The 13,446-nt window shown below is 35.1% G+C and overlaps 1 protein-coding gene across 3 annotated transcripts in view; it reads left to right on the forward strand.

The window, feature by feature from the left end:
- Positions 1 to 1,126: 1,126 nt before the first annotated feature.
- LOC139518016 (uncharacterized) overlaps positions 1,127 to 13,446 on the forward strand; it is a 29,718-nt gene continuing 17,398 nt past the window's right edge. The window contains exons 1-6 of one of the 3 annotated variants that reach the window (XM_071309642.1): positions 1,127 to 1,222; positions 2,926 to 3,057; positions 3,361 to 3,483; positions 4,534 to 4,647; positions 6,875 to 6,988; positions 8,096 to 8,209. In XM_071309642.1, the coding sequence (XP_071165743.1) occupies positions 1,153 to 1,222; positions 2,926 to 3,057; positions 3,361 to 3,483; positions 4,534 to 4,647; positions 6,875 to 6,988; positions 8,096 to 8,209 (667 nt within the window). In that variant the 5' untranslated portion in view covers positions 1,127 to 1,152. The remainder of the gene's footprint in view (positions 1,223 to 2,925; positions 3,058 to 3,360; positions 3,484 to 4,533; positions 4,648 to 6,874; positions 6,989 to 8,095; positions 8,210 to 13,446) is intronic. The other 2 variants (XM_071309643.1, XM_071309644.1) reach the window with 2 other exon arrangements.

The following is a 13,446-nucleotide window of genomic DNA, read 5'->3' on the forward strand; positions in this document are numbered from 1 at the left end:
TATGAGAAGAGTCTACGCCAATATCATACGTTTCAATAAGCTTCCTAATAGAATCAGAGTTTATAGTAGTTAACAGGTATTAAAAACTCGGAAATACACTAGAAACATACAAACAGAAACAATAACATTTGAAACTGGATGAACTCAAAACCTGAGTGAGCCCTTTTACTGTGGTAACATCACTAAGTATGTCACAGTAGAAATGTGTAAAACCTGAGTGAGCCCTTTTACTGTGGTAACATCACTAAGTATGTCACAGTAGAAATGTTTTACACATGCTAAGGGTTTAACCTTATATCAAATGTTTTGAGTTTTTATGCATTAGAATATTTGTCATCTTTATAGTTAAATGGGAACTAGTCAACCGATCACTAACAAACATATATAAAGGTATGTAATATGTTACTGATTCAGCGGCTACAAAACAAGGTAAGGTGTTACACTGTTTCTTAAGCTGATACATGCATCTTTTTTAGTTGATTACTTTTACCTTAGCTATCACATTGCACGTTGAATACGCAAGTTTAATTTACGCAACTTACAGATGCATGCCTATCTGTTTGTCATAATTGTGTATCCGACTGAGGCGAATCCGCTTTCAATAAAATTGATGGAATTTTGAATCCCTTTGTTTGAACGTTTGTTTTCTATTATAAATTTGTGAAAGAATGGATATAAGTAATTGTTATTCAAAGAACTACATTCCAAATCTATAATAAGTGATGAAATAAATAAGGAAAAGGAAAAAATTCATAACTACTATTCCGTTAAAAAAATCGTTTCAAAATTAGCCAAGAAATAGTAAAGAGACGAGCACTCTCAAGCGTTTTTTAATTTACACTTAGTTGTTCATGATTCTAGGAGAAAATAAAATCATAAAAATACTGCTATCCGAGGAAAACTCAAAACGGAAAATCTCTAATAAAATGGCAAAATAAACAGCTCAAACACATCAAACATCAAACAACTGTCATATTCCTGACTTGGTAGAGGTGTTTTCTTATGTAGAAAATGGTGAATTGAACCTCGTTCTAAAGCTGTAGAGAAAATCAACTCTAAATAAGATGAATGTTGTTAATTATTTAAATCTGTCTGACTTTCAGTTAAAACAAACCCTTTTATTTCCAGGACTAGCTTCTTAAACTGTGCGATATGTGTTTGAAGAATGTGTCGTTTCTGCTGTTTGTGTGTCTTGTTTTTAGAATTTCTTACATTATAGCAGGTACTATTTATTCATATTGTATTCAGTGGAGTTTATAATAAAGAATTACTGCGGTTATAAGGTTTTGAAATACTATTGAACCTTTCCAAATTATCTTGTTAAATGCTCCTCAATTTTATTTCCATAATTGAAAATGTAATACTAGCTGCATAAAAATAATTCCCTTTTCAATTGTGATTATATTTAAACTAATACATCAATATAACAAAAGTGTATCACTTGAATGCTAAAATAAGTATATAGGATCGATTATAGACTAACCATAATGACTACTAACTGTCTAAAACTCCTCGATTATAGACTAACCATAATGAATACTAACTGTTCAAAACTCTTCGATTATAGACTAACCATAATGATTACTAACTGTCTAAAACTCTTCGATTATAGACTAACCATAATGACTACTAATTGTCCAAAACTCCTCGATTATAGACTCACCATAATGACTGCTAACTGTTCAAAACTCCTCGATTATAGACTCACCATAATAACTACTAACTGTCCAAAACTCCTCGATTATAGACTAACCATAATGACTACTAACTGTCCAAAACTCCTCGATTATAGACTAACCATAATGATTACTAACTGTCCAACACTCCTCGATTATAGACTCACCATAATGACTACTAACTGTCCAAAACTCCTCGATTATAGACTTACCATAATGACTACTAACTGTCCAAAACTCCTCGATTATAGACTCACCATAATGACTACTAACTGTCCAAAACTCTTCGATTATAGACTCACCATAATGACTACTAACTGTCCAAAACTCCTCGATTATAGACTAACCATTATGATTACTAACTGTCCAAAACTCCTCGATTATAGACTAACCATAATGACTGCTAACTGTCCAAAACTCCTCGATTATAGACTCACCAGAATGACTACTAACTGTTCAAAACTCCTCGATTATATACTCACCATAATGACTACTAACTGTCCAAAACTCCTCGAATATAGACTACCCATTATGACTGCTAACTGTCCAAAACTCCTCGATTATAGACTCACCATAATGATTACTAACTGTCCAAAACTCCTCGATTATAAACTCACCATAATGACTACTAACTGTCCAAAACTCTTCGATTATAGACTCACCATAATGACTACTAACTGTCCAAAACTCCTCGATTATAGACTAACCATTATGACTGCTAACTGTCCAAAACTCCTCGATTATAGACTCACCATAATGATTACTAACTGTCCAAAACTCCTCGATTATAGACTCACCATAATGACTACTAACTGGCCAAAACTCCTCGATTATAGACTCACCATAATGACTACTAACTGTCCAAAACTCCTCGATTATAGACTAACCATTATGACTACTAACTGTCCAAAACTCCTCGATTATAGACTAACAATAATGACTACTAACTGTCCAAAACTCCTCGATTATAGACTCACCATAATGACTACTAACTGTCCAAAACTCCTCGATTATGGACTAACCATTATGACTGCTAACTGTCCAAAACTTCTCGATTATAGACTCACCATAATTATTACCTACTCTCTATAGCTACTAGAGACCAAACAACACATTTATTGGCGAATGAGAGTAAAATTTTCAGACTTGTTTGATCACAAACTATTCTGTTTATCCCATTGTCAAATGTAAATAAGTAAGAAAATGCCAGGAAGAATAGATTTACTACTACGCGATTATACCGTTCTAGATGCCAATGACTGTAATGAATACGAAAGATCCTGTTTGGCTGATGGCAAGTGTATACCAGAAACATGGTGGTGTGATGCTCATTCGTTGGGCCCAGATTGTTCCGACGGTGCTGACGAAACAAAGTGTTCAGGTAAGGTACAGGAATATTATTCTTTTGTTCATCTCATATTGCTTTTATTGTGAATGTTTGTGGTTTAACCCTTACAATAAAACAATAGCAGTCAGATGCTCTGGAAGGGTACTTCTACAGTGGTATACATCATGTTGATCATGGCAAGATTGTAGTTTGTCTATATATTCATTCGTTTTTATAATTTGGCTAAAACGACTACCTTTCTAATAATTTCGGTATTGTATTCTCCTGTTGGTATATTTTTACTTTTTAGGCATTTCAAGAATTCTGATTGTTCAACCGATCTTATTCACATTTTAGCTTCTGACTGTGCTTCAACTAATACGTTTCATTGTGGTAAAAGTATGACGTGTACACCTTTTTACACCAGATGTAATGGCGAGAGTGATTGCCCAGATAATGAAGACGAGGCAAATTGCAAAGGTAACAATTCTTTGGCACTTACATTCTAATACTGTCACCAAAGGAAATTCGACGTCATAATCGAATTTTGACCAATGAAGAACTGAGATCAAACGAACCACACGTTGATCAAATATAAATTCTACTGATATGATATCTATCCACTTGAGACATTTAAAGTTTTATATGTTAAATGTCGAGTGTGTACCGATATCGTAACACTGTCACCAAAGGAATATTCGAAGTCATAATCGAATTCTGACCAATTAAGAACTGAGATCAAACGAACCACACGTTGCCCAAATATAGATTCTACCACTGCATCGAGTCTGATACGATATCTATCCATTTGAGACAGTTAAAGTTTTAAATGTTTAATGCCGAGTGTGTACTGATAGATTTGTTTGAAAAATCTGTTTCTCTATAGTAATGATGTATAGACGATATACAGACAGATTTATCTTTCTATTCGAAAGACATGCGATAAGATATGTTCATTCTATGTAGTGTCATCAAGCATGATCGCCTTTTTTTATGAAGCTACAATAGTAAATTCAAAAGAAAGAAAAGTTTGACATCATAATCGAATATTAACGAACGGAGATCAAGCAAACCACATGTTGATTAAATAAAAATAATTAACAGGTCGGGAAAAGGATAAATCGTGTAAGAATTAGAAAAACCTTTTTTTCAGAATTTGTTATGATGGAAGTCTTCAATCTTTGATAAAGAATTCGAAAATATGAAATATGTATACATGACTAAAAAATTGTAAATAAGGATTCTTTAAATCCTTAATTTGAAGTCAAATTCATAATTACTGATTGATAAAAAATAGGATTCTATATTTAAATAAGTTGGTTCAGATTTAAATCCGAGAAAAACAACATAAATGAATGTAGGACAATACAATCAGTTTTATTATTGCATCAAACCTAACTTATTGCATCAAACCTAACTCATTGTATCAAACCTAACTTATTGCATCAAACCTAACTTATTGCATCAAACCTAACTTATTGCATCAAACCTAACTTATTGCACCAAACCTAACTGAAAAACATTTTACAGATTATAAATGTTTGGACGGAACCTTTAAATGTAAAGACGACACATGCGCACTAGGAGATAAATGTGATGGAACAGAAGACTGTTCGGATGGAGAGGACGAAGAAAATTGTGAAGGTACAACACTTTAAATGTGAATTTAAACTATTTCAACTCCTATGTATTGAACAGTTCATTTTTAATGTTAGTAATTGTACTAACTGAATTGAAGTTAACAATAATTTTACTTAGAAGGCTTTTCATATTTTCATAGTTGCTTTTATTTTAGTAGTTACTTTCTTGATTGTGTTTGATATACAAAATTTGATGGCCTTAAGAAGTTTATGATATCAACATTTCAATTGATAGTGTAGCATAAAAATCCTTTGGCTAATGTACAAATGTTAAATGTCCTTTAGGGTAATTGTTTAATGTTAGATAAAGAATCTTTAAAGGTCTGTCTTTATCTCCATCTGCAAGTCTTAGCTTAAAAGAATATGTCCAATACACACAAAACAAACTACATGTCTTTATCATATTTATAATGAATAAATAATACATTAAAAGTATAACAAAATATAGTTTTAAATGACTGCACTAACCACCGACAAACGACACTTCAAAGAAATGAGACAACAGAATAAATAACGCCTGCTCCTAAAGAAAACGTGAACTATATGGCGAGGTTCCTTAACAATCTATATCAAGCACACCCACCATCTCTCGATTATCTTGTACATAGACACAATCACAAAATTGAGGTAGGAATCGGATGACAAAATACAGATGAGTTTATCTAAGTATTATACATTACAGATGGTTAATTTACTTTCTCTATACATTTTTGTTCTATTGTAACATTTCTTGATCCGTATGAGAAAATGTTTCTCCTCACAAACGAAATATCTATTCTCAACAAATGATTGGTCAAACTTTTATTATGACGTCAAATTTGCTTGGTTTCTTCTGAATTTTTCTTTTGGACATCATTTAGAAATTAAACAATGCCTGATGACGTCAAATATAAAGGACACAACGTTCTGAAAATCACTAGATAAATATATTCCATCACTGCAACTCACGTATATCCATATTATCCCACTCTCAACAGTGAAATTTTAATCATCTACACACGGTCATACTTATGTTACACTGTTAAGTCGTATTAACAATAAATCCCTATAGGAATTGTACTGATTGATTTTTATGTTTTGGCTAAACTATTGTTTGTTAGTTGACATCAACTTTAAATCTGGTTTTCAGTTACTACTAATACTCTTAGATCGGTACTCTATTGTCTTTTAATTTGTATATTTGTCTGTTTGTGCTTTGTGCAGATAAGATTTGTCAACAAATTAATTCAACAAATGTTTACAGCAGGTTCTTGTATTGTGGTGTACCATCATTGTTCTAGGCTAAGAGGCTGTCGAGCTCTCACAAACAGGTTAAGAACTTCATAATTAGCTAGTCTTTATATACCAAGCCAAAAACTGGTGACGCAGTTGTCTTCATTTGTTGTCGTTTCATTCTTCTTTTCGTGCATTTGTATTGTACATTGTTTAATAGTTTACAATATGGTTTTAGAGACCTGTTTTGTAGTGATTCGTGCATCGGACTACTAACACAAATGTTCCTGGTTAAATCCCCGTTCCGGGGAGAAAATTTCAAGGACTTATATTTCGGCTCTCCTATCACACCATTCGCAAGCATGGTCTTGAGAAACGATGATAGTCCGTCGGAAGGGGACGTTAAATGAATGACCCGTATTTAGAGAGAAACATCTCTCGTGCACGTTAAAGACACCCTTGTAGATTTCGAAAAAGATCAGGCGAATGCCGCTACAGGGCAGCACTCGCACCTGCAAAGTGGAAAGGGATTAATATAAGTTGAAATAACTTGTTTCTCAATCCATAAATCTATGTTTAAACTATTACGATTGTTGATGAAAGCTATGCATTGAGATGCATGTACTAACAGCTTTGTCCTTTTGTTTATAAAACAGTTGATTCATTGCTAAAGGGGTTCATGGAATATTATATTTTTTTTTAGTTTTATTTCAGAAAACAAATGTTCAAGATGAGTGTAGAGATAAACTGATAAAACTCCTTAACATGTAGATGGCATGATTACGTGATATACAAAAGATACCAAAGGTACATTTAAACTCGTAAGTCGAAGACAAAATCAAACTGACATGACAAAAACGGATAGCGACAAAAAGCTGTATACATAACACAACATAGAAATAAAAAGATCAAGCAATACGAACCTGCCAAACAGTCAGGTGCTCCGAAAGGGTAAGCAGAATCCGTGTGAATAATTGTATACATTGATGTGCGTTTTTAACTCTCTATATTGCTTTAAGAATACAAGTGTCCATGGGGAAAAATTAAATGTGAGGACCATTCTTGTGTTTTTGGCGAACAATGTAATGGATTGACAGACTGCAATGATGGATCAGATGAACACAATTGTCAAGGTAAGACTCCTTTTTAGGAACACTTGCGTATAAATTAGATCGATAGGGACAGTCTACGTTAAACCGAAGGGAACAGGTTACGTTAGACCAGTTGAGACAATTTACATTAGACCAATGGTGACAGTATACATTAGACTAATTGTGACAATCTACGTTAGACCGATGTTGACAGTCTACATTAGACATATTGTGACAAATCGATGATGACAGTCTACGTTAGACCGATGGTGACAGTCTACGTTAGCCCGATGGTGACAGTCTACGTTAGACCGATGTAGACAGTCTACGTAAGACCGATGAAGACAGTCTACGTAAGACCGATGGGAACAATCTACGCTAGACCGATGGAGAAAGTCTACGTTAGACCAACGGGAACAATCTACGCTACACCGATGGGAACAGTCTACGCTAGACCAATAATGACATTCTACGTTAGAACGATGGAGACAGTCTACGTTAGACCCAATGGAGACAGTCCACGTTAGACCGATGGTAACAATCTACGCTAGTCAGATGATAACAGTCTAAGCTAGACCGATGGGAACAGTCTAAGATAGACCGATTTGGACAGTCTACACAAGACCGATGGAAACATTCTATTTCTAAATTCCCAAAGGTTGTGAAGTGATGATTGGATTAGGAAATACCAATTAAAAGTTTATAAGATGGGATATTATTGCCAAATAAGACAAATCTCTACCAGATTAGAACTTGGCAATGTTAACTAGGACATGAAAAGTTTTAACATTTTCTTGTCACCAGCCGGCCCTTCGTTTTGATGGTAAGGCATATATAGGTTGCACATTGTTGTTTAAAGTGCAGTTTATAGACTATTAGGTGTTACTAAGATAAATAGTTGGCCCTAAAAATGGAATGCACAGTTAATCTCATAACGATGATATGTACTTAATCGGGATTATTTTTGCATCTGTTTTGATTATACTTTTTAACTAGTTTCAAACTCATTTAGTTATTATAATGAACTGAAAAAATATATAGAGTTATATGTTGATGCCATAGGTACTTTAATTTTAAAAGAACTGTCATTATTGAATTTATGAAATATAGAATGAACGGTTACAGTTCTCTATCTTTTATCTTTTTAAGAATATGAATGTCCTTTGCAAAAAATAAAATGCAATGACCATACATGTGTCTGGGGTGAACGCTGCAACAGTTGGATTGATTGTAAAGATGGATCAGATGAAGAAAATTGTGAAGGTAAGAATCACGTGATCATACATGTGTCTGGGGTGAACACTGCAACAGCTGGATTGATTGTAAAGACGGATCAGATGAAGACAACTGTGAAGGTTAGAATCACGTGATCATACATGTTTCTGGGGTGAAAGCTGCAACAGCTGAATTGGTTGTAAGGACGGATCAGATGAAGACAATTGTGAAGGTAAGAATCACGTGATCATACATGTGTCTTGGGGTGAACGCTACAATAGTTGAATTAATTTTTAAGACGGACCTGATGAAGACAACTGTGAAGTTAAGAATCACGTGATCATACATGTGTCTGGTGTCTGGGGTGAACGCTGCAACAGTTGGATTGATTGTAAGGACAGATCAGATGAAGACAACTGTGAAGGTAAGAATCACGTGATCATACATGTTTCTGGGGTGAACGTTGCAAAAGTTGAATTGGTTGTAAAGACGGATCAGATGAGGAAAATTGTAAAGGTAAGAATCACGTGATCATACATATGTCTGGGGTGAACGGTTCAACGGTTGGATGAATTGTTAATACTAAAATTGAGAAAGAAAACTAGTCAGTAAATAAATTGTATTTAAAGTCGGCATATATATATTCCGAAAGGATTAGTTTTAAAAGCCTCCCCACTTACAACAGGAGAAAATTGAAACAGATTTTTCCACAGATGAAATAACATTCTATACCACAGTTCTTTTAGTCTGATGGATCTTTTACGCCAAGAAGCAATTCATCAAGTAAATTATTTATATAAAGTACGTGATAATTTGCACTGCCGATCTCGTGAACAATTGTCTGATCCTGAACTTGTAGAAATTCAAGTTCGTCTTGGTGATATCAACCATATTGAATCACATAAGCTCCACGTCAAACAGATTAACAAATTTCAACGTGATGGTGTGCAAATTAACCACTTTTTAATCAGACCCTCTAAAACATCTTTTAAAAAGCCTCGAAATCGTAGATTTCAAAGAAAAAATAGAGTTCCGACCAATCCCAACAACACGGTTGTCAATTTATCCTCAGTCTCTTTATCTGAGGACGAAACTAAAGTCTTGTCTAAGGGTTTGGATATTTGTCCTACTCCCAATAACATAGATAATATGAAACTGGGAGATGACCTTGATAACTTTGCCAGGACTCTCCGAATCAAAGACTATTTTGGTAACAAGGATAATGAGAAAGACTCAGGCACGTCTGACTCTGAGGAAGAAATCATAATTCCGCATTTTAAAAAGAAGAGTTCATGGATTCTAAAACCTAGTAAATCTGCTACACTGGAAGATGTTATCGACAAAATCAAATCGGATGTTGTTCATCTAGCTAGTAACAAGTACTCGTCATTTTTTAACACCGTTCCTGACGAGAAAAAAGCCATACAATCGCTGAGAAACCGAGATGATATTGTGATAAAACCAGCAGACAAGGGCAGTGCTGTTGTGATAATGGACAAAGCTAACTACATCGCGGAAGCAGTGCGTCAGCTCTCTGATGAGAGATTTTATAAGAAGTTAGACTATGACCCTACTTCCGAGTTTAGCTCCAAAATTATCACTGCGTTACAAACCATGTACAATGACGGTCACATAGATGAGGATACAATTGGTTATTTAAAACCAGAGAATGCCAAGCCTGGTCGATTGTATCTTCTTCCCAAAATACACAAGGTTAACAACCCTGGTAGACCCATTGTATCCGCAAACGGCCATCCGACTGAGAAAATCTCGGAATTCGTCAATTTTCATTTAAGATCTCATGTAGAAAATCTTCCTTCCCACATTCAAGACACTACAGATTATCTTCGTAAAATGGAATCCATGAACCCTCTTCCTCCGGAAACCCTCCTTGTCACTTTAGATGTCACCTCATTGTATACCAACATACCTCATGATGACGGCATACAATCTTGTAGGGAAATATTGGACTCACGCAACATTTTAGAACCATCTACTGAATGTTTAGTCCAGCTGCTTACTCTGGTCCTGAAATGCAATAATTTCACCTTTAATGGTGATCATTATCTTCAAATAAACGGGACAGCGATGGGGACGAAAATGGCACCGTCTTACGCCAATATTTTCATGGGCAAATTTGAAAAACAAATTATATTAGCATCTTTATCCAAATCTTTGTTTTGGTTCCGTTTCATTGATGATGTTGACATGAAATGGATTGAATCCCAACAAAAACTGGATGATTTCATCAGATATGCAAACAACGCCCACCATTCAATTAAATTTACGTATGAAATTTCCGACTCTAAGATATCTTTCTTAGACACAACCACATCTATAAAGAACGGTGTCATATCAACAGACCTCTACTGTAAACCCACAGATAAACATCAGTACCTTTCTTCCCAAAGCTGTCACCCCAAACACTGTACAAAAAGTATCCCGTACAGTCAACTCTCAGAGTCAAGCGGATTTGCTCCTCTGAGCAGGCTGTCACGAAACGGTTACAGGAACTTCGCGGATTTTTGACAAAACGAGGTTATAAGAAATTGGACATAGATAAGGGGTTTGTGCGTGCTAACAATAACAGCCGCAATGACCTGTTACAGTACAAACGGAAGAGGCGCAGCAAAATAGTCCCGTTTGTTCTAACATACCATCCAGCCTTTACTAACCTTTCACGTTTGATCCGTGTCAATTGGCAAACTATTGCCAAACACCCTAAATTATCCAAGATCTTTCCAAATCCAGCTGTCTTAGCTTTTCGGAGACCAGCAAGTCTGAAAGACTTATTTGTTAGAGCTGACGTCTCCTCAAATAAAAGCTGTTCAATTGCAGGGTGGTGCAAGTCATGTGGTAACAGACGTTGTCTGACTTGTCAACAAATACTAAATACTAGTACTCAAACATTTACTTGCCACTCGACTGGGTCTGTGTACACTATATTTTGCAATGTAACTTGCAAAACCCAGAATGTTGTATACCTCCTTCAGTGTCGATGTGGCGAGATAGAGCAGCCATTCAACAAACGCATGAATGGTCATCGAAGTGACTACACTTGCAAGCCCGACCTACCCGTAAGTCGTCATTTGAGATCACCTTGGCACACACAAGCTGATCTTAAAAACCTTACCATCACAATCACAGACCACAACGAGGGTTGGTCGAAGGTCGACAGAGTCGCTCGGGAAAGATTTTGGATAAGAAAGTTACGGACAGTTTCCCCAGAGGGCATCAATGAATAAACATAGAATGAGTCCCTCATTTTCCTGTCATCACTTGTTTCCAGTAACTCCGGCTTTAGTACTGGCTTTACAGTTCGATTTTTTTTTTTAAACCAGTTTAAATTACAAGGCTCCATTTATTCGGGATGGATGTATAAGTACATAGCCACGTTCAATTATTTTACCACATCAGAAAAAACTTATTTTTCTAATCATTATTAGACTGCTGTTCGTTTGGGAGGCTTAAATATGTAGCTTCTGTTGCAATTGCCCTACCGTTGTCAAATTTGAAATATTTTACCATCTTGGATCGGTTAGGACATTTTTGTTTGAGGACTGCCCTCAATGCAGTTATTACATCTAAACTGTCACAACCTTTGGAAATTTAGAGTTGTGCCAGTTCACATCGAAAATAACTTTTTTCATTTTTCATATCTTTGTAATCTTTGCGCCGTGTTTAGAAATTTTAAACTTGTATCAGAGTCTGTGGTGTTCGCTTAAATTGTATAAATTTCAAGATTTAGAAAAATTTTCTCAGTTTGAATATATTTAGATGATTCATTTGACATCGTGCTATTATTGAAGAAGGATATCTGTTATCCGAAATATCTAATATTTGTTCATTTTATAGTTATTTAATGGTGATGTTGTACCCTTTTTGACTTGTTATATATTATATTTTGTAGTGTACAGAATCATATTACATGATCTGTCGCCCTGTAAGATTGATCGTTATCTTTTAATTCAGTCATTATATATATATATATATATATATATATATATATATACAACTCGTCTAAACATCAACCCAACAATGTTAGATCTGTAAATTTACTTTCGCAAATTTTTTTGTTCTTCCCTCGCCGGGATCCGAACCCATGCTACTGAGATATCGTGACACCGAATCGCCTGCTTGTAGCCGTCCCGCTAGACCACACGACCACCTGGGCTTCACAATAATAAAGCTTTAGGTGACCGTGTGTTACCTTTCATCGTCAGTTTTAATCTAGCGTCGTACTACAGTACATGATATATAAGGCATGGAGATGTTATTGTTACAGATCAGCTCAATTGTCTTTAGTAAAAATAGCAACAATCAACATTCAATCTATTTAAGCGTGGATCAGTTTGTGAAAATAAATATATATATATATATAATTAGTCTAGAAGAAACACCAAAATTTAGAAGTTTCTTGTTTCTTTACTTTTGATGTCACAAGTATGTCTTTGAGATTTTTGGGTCTGCGATAGGCAATAACAGGAGGTGATGGAAAAAATTCTTCTAAGGAAGAGTTATTTTCGATAAGACGCCAGTGCTTTCGGATAGTAGATGAAATATTTGTCAAATCTGGATGGGGGGTTACAACAAACGGAATTCTATCTGCACGGGTCGTCTTATCTTTTTTTCCATGAGGCTAGCTCGATCTTTTTTTTCTTGGGCTTTATCAAAAGCGTCTGTGATGTTTTTGGTTTTATATCCTCTTGATTTCAGCTGTGCTTTTAGTTGTCCCAAACGATAGTTTAGTTTGGATTCCGAGGAGCAAACTCGCTTTAGTCTAATGGCCTGACTGTAAGATATACTCCTGGAGCAGTGTTTATCTCTTGTATAGATTAAGCTACAAAAATATTTTCTTGTCATGCATCCGATTTCGCCTTGAAAGATGCACACGCCTGATGAAGCTAATTTGTTTAGCAAAATATTGCGTATTTCTATTTAAAATCAAATAGAACTTTTAATGTATTAATTAGCGTGTTTAAGTTATATTCTCAGACATTTATATATATATATATATGCCTTCCAAATACCGTTTCGATCCCTAACATCACTGAAGAGACATTTATTGTCGAAATCCGGATCTGGTGTACAAAAATATATTAACACCTTATGTTTATGGCATAACATCGTGGCCACAAGTTACTTGTTTTCTGTTTAGTATTAAATTTATATTAAGATCCATTTTGTTACATCTTGTGATCAATTTTATTTGGCAATCGCCAATGGCAGTCAGCATGGTTAATGCCCGCGTCACACTGTCCCGATTTTTATATTCGATGGACACC

This window comes from Mytilus edulis, chromosome 3 (assembly GCF_963676685.1).
Source record: "Mytilus edulis chromosome 3, xbMytEdul2.2, whole genome shotgun sequence".
Lineage (NCBI taxonomy): Eukaryota > Metazoa > Mollusca > Bivalvia > Mytilida > Mytilidae > Mytilus > Mytilus edulis.